Source organism: Ammodytes marinus, assembly GCF_949987685.1.
Source record: "Ammodytes marinus genome assembly, chromosome: 23".
NCBI classification, from domain to species: domain Eukaryota; kingdom Metazoa; phylum Chordata; class Actinopteri; order Uranoscopiformes; family Ammodytidae; genus Ammodytes; species Ammodytes marinus.
The window spans coordinates 7,146,929-7,153,975 of NC_137227.1; the positions used below are offsets into that span (position 1 = coordinate 7,146,929).

At 41.2% G+C, this 7,047-nt stretch overlaps 1 protein-coding gene across 1 annotated transcript; it reads left to right on the plus strand.

Moving 5' to 3' along the window:
• The first annotated feature begins 795 nt into the window (after positions 1-795).
• On the plus strand, positions 796-6,548 carry snapc2 (small nuclear RNA activating complex, polypeptide 2). The gene is made up of 6 exons (XM_080051882.1): positions 796-1,172; positions 1,904-2,077; positions 3,241-3,367; positions 3,811-4,335; positions 4,714-4,802; positions 5,355-6,548. The coding sequence occupies exons 1-6, from the start codon at positions 951-953 to the stop codon at positions 5,676-5,678; spliced, it is 1,461 nt and encodes a 486-aa protein (XP_079908008.1). The 5' UTR covers positions 796-950; the 3' UTR covers positions 5,679-6,548.
• The last annotated feature ends 499 nt before the right edge of the window (positions 6,549-7,047 follow it).

Genomic DNA, 7,047 nt, shown 5'->3' on the forward strand with positions numbered 1-7,047 from the left:
CAGTCTCTTCGGAGGCGTGGGTTCAAATCCCACCGCTGCCAATACTTTTTTTTTTCTTGAGGCCTCGGCGAAATAGATAATGTACGCTCAGTTACAGGGGGTGCAGTTACCCTTTAAGTATCCCATTAGTTTTATTTTTCGGGTGTTGCCAGAAACGTCCGCAACACAACAGCGCATTTGAGCTCGATGAAGGAAACAATGAGAATATCAGGCCAGGGATAGTCTCGCACAGACCTAGCCAAACTACAGCTCATAGGTCAGGGATTGACATTTTTTTAAATAGATATTCGGCCAGCCGGCAACAGAACACTCCTAGCTTTAAATTCAAAGTAAAACAGTTTACATTTATTTTGGATGTTATACAAGAGTGTGAGCAATGTATACAATGTGTGTGAGCTCTGTAATAGGATCCCAGCCCAGAGACATGTTGGTTTGCCTAATGATTTTGACAGTGTTCAGTGTATTCTAATAGATATGTTAATTCATTGGAATGAAACAAATATATTTGTTTGATAGTTGCCACTTCGTTCCATGTCCTTATTCTATCTTAATGTAAGGGCATCTGTTTTTCTTTTTATGTGAGTACATTTGAAAAGGACTTAGTGAAGTTTCAACCCTGTATAAAAAGTAAAAATAATTATGTTATTAATAATAATTATATAATTATTATTGTTGTACTTTTAAGTTTATTTAATTTTGGCGAAAATAACGTTTTTTATTGTGAAAATATAACATCGGAAGTCGTATGTTTGTCGTCACTCTTCACAGAGAAACATCCGGCCGGGGTTACAACTGCGTGCACTCCGATGTTGTGAGGGAAATATATTTCAGTTTATATTCCGTAACTAGCATTCACAGTTCTCTGGGTTGGTCTCTTAAAACCTTTCGCTTTAGTCTGGTTGTTGTAAAGTCCGTCATCGGGTTTGTTTGTGTCAGCAGCGTGAGTGGAGATGAAGCCACCTTCCCGTAAACGCACCAAACCGACTCGCATAAGGAAAGCCGAGCCTGCGGTGTCGCTTGGTTCGGGTAGTAGAGCGTCCTGTCAGTGGCAGCGAGCGGACCTCAAGAAGCTTCTGAATGCTCTGAAGAGACTGAGCAAGACCATGCAAGCACAAGGAGACATCGACTATGCGTTCCTGAGGACCCATGTGCCTACTCGCTCCGTCTCAGAGGTACAATACACAAGACAAGCTGCTCTCATATATGTTTTGCATAAGGCTAAACATGCATAGGCTATTTGTGTAGAAGTAGTAGGCCTATATTAGCTGTTAATAAGGTCACAGACAGTATGTTAAACTGGCCGCAGAGAATTCAACTTAATTGAAATGTACAAGGTTTCCTCTCAATATTTCTTATAGCGAACTCTTCATCTGTGTTCATTGATGTGTTCTTCAGAGGATAAAGAGTAGACCTATCTAACTCAATAAAATGAATATGTGCTGATTAAACCATTTGGTTCAGTCAAAGTGTCATTACTGGGTTTTTAAAGGGTGCATGCATTATCATAATTGATCAATGTATAAAGTAATTATATCTGCTTAAATGTCATATTAAATATATGACATTCACACATTTGAGCCAAAACAATATCCATTTATATTCATAAATAAAGTTACAATGCATTATTCAACCACGGGGTGTTTATCAAGGTGGGTGCAATTCTCTGTGGCTTGTTAATATACAGTATAATAATTGTTTACCGTGCCAAATATTAAAATATACTGAAAAATGACCTTCATAAAGTGTCTGACGGTATCGTATCCACATCGTCTCATTTCTCCGACCTAAAGTCCAACATTCGATGTATCCAATTTACAGTCATGTGTAAAAAAAAAAGACGTCCTATTTGAAGAAGTCCTATTCGTGTGTGAAAGCCGTCTGGTCTGTCCCTGGCTTTCGTTAGATCCAATCGGCGGTGGAATCTCTGAAGAACAAAGTGATCTCATACGCCAGCTTCAAGCTGCAGCAGCAGAGATGGGAGGAGAAGAAGACGAGAAAGCCCATCGAGGTGTGGACACACATGGCTTCCGCTGTGGCTGGAACCCTGGAAGTACCCATCTCCACTGCTTTCTCTCAGGTACGGAAAACAACATATTGATTTTTAGATTAGATCATTCTTGTTCTGTTGTTTCTGATTAATTAAAGGTAGAGTCAACACTTGTTCTCAAAATCATATTCTGTCAAAATGTTTCCTCACGATCCGCTACCTGTCTGTACTTTGTGTATGTTGATAAGAAATCTAGTGTAAATACACAGCCTAGGCTCTGTAAACTAGTATGTAAACAAAGGGTACGTAAACCCACTGTAGAGCCCACTGTAGCTAATAACATGCCCTGCTCTGTGATTAATCAATCTAAATTAATCGCATACTTTTATGACACTTTTATGCCTGTTTATAAACTAGCGCCGAATTTTCTAAAAAAAAAAACAAGCAGACTAAATGACGACTTTCTATCTCCCACAACTGAGCCAATTCATTCACCATCGTCGTACTCATAGGCTAAAATATTGACACACACACACACACACCCGGGGCGGGTGTCCGTTTATGCGGAGACGAGACAGCTAGCAAACAAAATTGACACACGGAGGAAGATTGAGAGATACTGTTTTGAACCTACATTGTTGCACCCACTAAATCAATAATGCACAGACACTGCGGAGAATAAAGTAAGATGTCTTCCTACCTTCATGCTTATTTGCCCGAAGCATCCCATAAACCGTCCATAGAGCCCTCGCCCCCTTTCCCCTGCTTCTCTCTTTACTTTTCTCCCTTCTACCGGTGCGGGCCGTGTAAGCAATTGGCTACAGGTGCAGCTGCGCAGCACCGTGTCAAAGGGCATTATAGAAGTGCGATTAATCTGCGTTCATTTTTCTGTGATTAATTAATCAAAATGAACGCGTTAATTTGACAGCCCTAGCCTAAGGACTAAACCTAATGCTCAATTTGCTCAAGTGAATTCACATCAATAGGATACATCTCTGCCTCGTTTTATTCCACAACATAGCGACTGTCTGGTGAGCGACACTTTTGGTTGTATTTAAAAATCCATGTGGCGAATTTCCAAAATGACAAAATAAAAGCACTCAGACTTGTATCTACCTGCACAGTTCTTCTCTCTCCTCTTTCTCTCTCTCTCTCTCTCTCTCTCTCTCTCTCTCTCTCTCTCTCTCTCTCTCTCTCTCTCTCTCTCTCTCTCTCTCTCTCTCTCTCTCTCTCTCTCTCTCTCTGTGTCTCAGATGCTGCTGGTGTCATCCACAGAGCCTCGCTCACTGAGGAACAGTGACCCACCGCAGGTCAACAGAGCCCACACACTTCAAGATCGCACTGTCCCTTTAAGACCAATGCCTCGGTTCGCAGTCCGAGGTATGGACCAGTTTCTCTGTTATCACATATGTCATGTTTAAATTTGCATTTAATATTCTCTGAGTGGTAAAGGACCAAACGTTACTTAGTTCAAAAAGATCGCATCTACATGAGGTAAGCCTTCAGTGATAGTGCATGGATTTCATTCCTTCGTCTTGGTTTTTTCTCAGCAATAGAATCAACAACTGAAACCTTTTTTGGGCGCTTCTTGGGATTTGTCTGAGCTCCTGCGCCAGTGTCAGGAGGTGACACTTTAAATGTAATCAACATTAATTTACAGTATATGAAAGCATCACACACTACAGCTTAAACACAGACTCCAAAAAATGAAGGTTGATTTACCAGTTTCACCCCTGGGTCAGGAGGCTAACCTCTCAGCTGTTATATATTTACTAGATTACTGAGATAAAGAAAGCATATAACAGCTTTTCTTTCCCCCTCAGAGGAGCCCCGTCCTGGCACCACCACAGCCCCTCCTCTCCTGGTACCCAAGACTCCCCCAGCAACCAGTGGCCCAGCAGCCAAAAGACTAGCCGCACCATCTCCAGTAGGAAGAGTGCCAAATAGCACACTACCTCCACCTCAACAACAGCCTGCCACTTCCATAGCCTCACCCGCTGCCACCTCGGGTCAGCGAGACGTAGCACAAACGCCAGTTGTTGTGCCTTCTACGGGCCCACAGACTATGGCCCCAGTTACTGGAAAGGGGGCACCCAGTTCGAACTCTAAGTCTGTTCCATCCAGCCCTCACACGCCCATTGCTACACCATCCTCCGTGGCCTCTTTCAGTCCCGCCACCTCCAGCTGCTCCCCTGGCCAGACCACGCCCCGACTCTCCAACCCCAAATACGCCACAAAAGATAGTCCCGGCATGTTTGGTGTCAAGTGCGTTGTGGACTTTGAGAGGATCTATCGCTACCTGAGTGCCATCCCCAATCCTCAAACTGACCGTCCTCTCACGCCCATGGGTGAGTTAAAAAGATTCTCTGCTAGGTGTCATCTTGAAGTGTATTTTAATGTTACCATCATGTTAAAAAAGCTGGTCAATACGGCCTAGACTCTGTAAACTAATACTTAAACAAAGGGCAGGTAAAGTAGGCTCACCTTAGCTAGCAACGTGCGTTTACAGAGCCTAGGCTGTGTAGTCACACCGGGTTTATCAGCGCACACACAGTACGTAGAGGTAGCAGATAGTGAGGAGTTATTCACTGATTTTGACAACAAACGATGTTGACAACAAGCATTCTCCAGAATCGCAGACTCCCAGCTTTAAGCTTTGTGAGACATTTCCACTAGTACTGTATTGAGATTCATGTATTTTTCTAATATTGTTTTGTGTCCTCCAGAGAGTGCTATAGTGTTGGATCTGTTGATGTCTCTTCCTGAGGAGATTCCCAAGCTGGACTGCAACAAACTGCACACACATCTGACCCAGGTACACTGTCGGGTGTCTAAAGTGTAGGGCTCCCTAATGCGTTTTGTTGACTTTCAGTGAAAGTAGGGCATCTTATTAAAACATATTATTTCACTACCTTTCCATAATATTTCGTCTTTTTAATTGTGTTTTTGTTGTTGTTAAGTATTTCAGCGCAAATCCAGCATATATGCATGTTATATATCCTAGAGCTGGAATCGAACTCGCAACATTTTGTATAAAGTGTCATTTTGAGTGACCGGTCCATTGGGGGTAATCCCTGCTTGTTTCTTCCAGAAATTTGCACTTCTCCGGGTGAAGAATGCAATGAAGTCTAATCTAAGATCAAACATATTTGTATAACTTTTTTTGAAATGTAATATCATATGTCACATACTTAATTTGGAGCACACAATGGATGTGCATAGCAAATATGAACACAAATTCCCTCCGTAAATGTGCAGTTGATGCTGAAATTGAGTTTTTATGAGCCAGGTTGCAGTGTACTTCCTGAAAACGCTAAGTATCCGTATTGTATCATCAACCTGTGAGTTCTCTTCTGTGTGTCTTCAGGTTTACAAGTGTCTCTCATCCCGTGCTGACAGCAAGATGGCAAGAGAAATGTTTAAAGACCCGAAACATACAGCCTGTGCACAGACAGAGGAAGCAAGTGGACCGGCATGCAACACAACAAACAGTCAGCAGCACATTGCTGGGACTGCAGACAGCGGTGGCGTCACACAAAGTGGAGGGAAGAAACTGCCGCCAGATGAAGCTGAGAGCCAATCATCCAAGAGCAATACCACATTCAACCAATCAGGGCACACAGACTTGATGGGGCTCTGTCCCCCCCTCAACCCTTTTATGGTGCCACTGAAACTGTTGACACGTAGATAGCTTCAAAATGTATGAAAGAAAAGTGTATCGGCTTGTGTAGTATGCTTTAGTTATGCCTGTGTTCCGTTCTATAATATGACATTATTTTTATACCCACAGTTGAAACACAAATAATTAGTTAATTGTTCTTCAGGCAAAGTTCTTCTTTGTTTTAGTTGACATTAAACACTGATGCATTGAGAGGTTTAGCTCATTTTGTTAAATGAAAGAAAAAAGTTTTTGCAATGGGCTGCACCGTGATATTGTTTTCATTATTTATTCATTTTTGATTATAAGTCAGAAATTAGAATTAAAATGTGATTTTAAGATTATGAGTGAAAAATGCTCGCCAGGATTTCTCAGCACAAGTTGTACATATTCCAATGTCTTGTGTCTTTTGTGCGTCTAACCAGCGGTGAATAGTGGACACCAGATGGCAGCAGAAACCTTTCAGGGTTTTCCCTATAAGACAGGTCAAAATTTCACTTCCACGTGGGAACTATCAAAGAATAAGTCAACTAGATAAACCTGATGTGTTATGTCCTCTTTATATGTCCATGGTTATGAATCTTTTTGTGTATTAAATATACAAAACTTACCTTTAAGTCAATCGGTAAACACACATTACCAAATACCTTTTCTCTACTAATACAAATACCACAGTGCAGTCTCAAGCAATGTGATATTAGTAGAGTGTTGAGGCTAGAGACAGGGCCCTGCAGGTTGATGCCTCCACAACATCATGGATTATTGACTATACCTGATGGACAGACCACAGTTTGTGTGTCTGAGAGGATGCATTTCTGAGCAACACGTGAGCTCTATCTATCTATCTATCTATCTATCTATCTATCTATCTATCTATCTATCTATCTATCTATCTATCTATCTATCTATCTATCTATCTATCTATCTATCTGTCTGTCTATCTATCTATCTATCTATCTATCTATCTGTCTGTCTGTCTGTCTGTCTGTCTGTCTGTCTGTCTGTCTGTCTGTCTGTCTGTCTGTCTGTCTGTCTGTCTGTCTGTCTGTCTGTCTGTCTCTCTCTCTCTATCTATCTGTCTGTCTGTCTGTGTACACCAGGATACGTAGTTATACTTAGTTTTTATTTATATGGTTTAGTATGCCCATATTTTGTCAGATCAAAACCAGTGTAACATTTAAAGTTAAAGAATTACAGTATATTGGATAATAAAATAATATAATGAGAGATATAGTTTTCTTTTATGACATAAGTGAACACTTTAGACTTTCTTTCTGAAGGTTCCATTTTTCAATCACTATTTGATAACAATTCACTTGCAGTGTTTTGCTACACAGATTAATAAACAGCTTCTTGGTGTGTTTAGTAGATGGAATGGCTGTCTCTGTTGCTGCCTCCTACC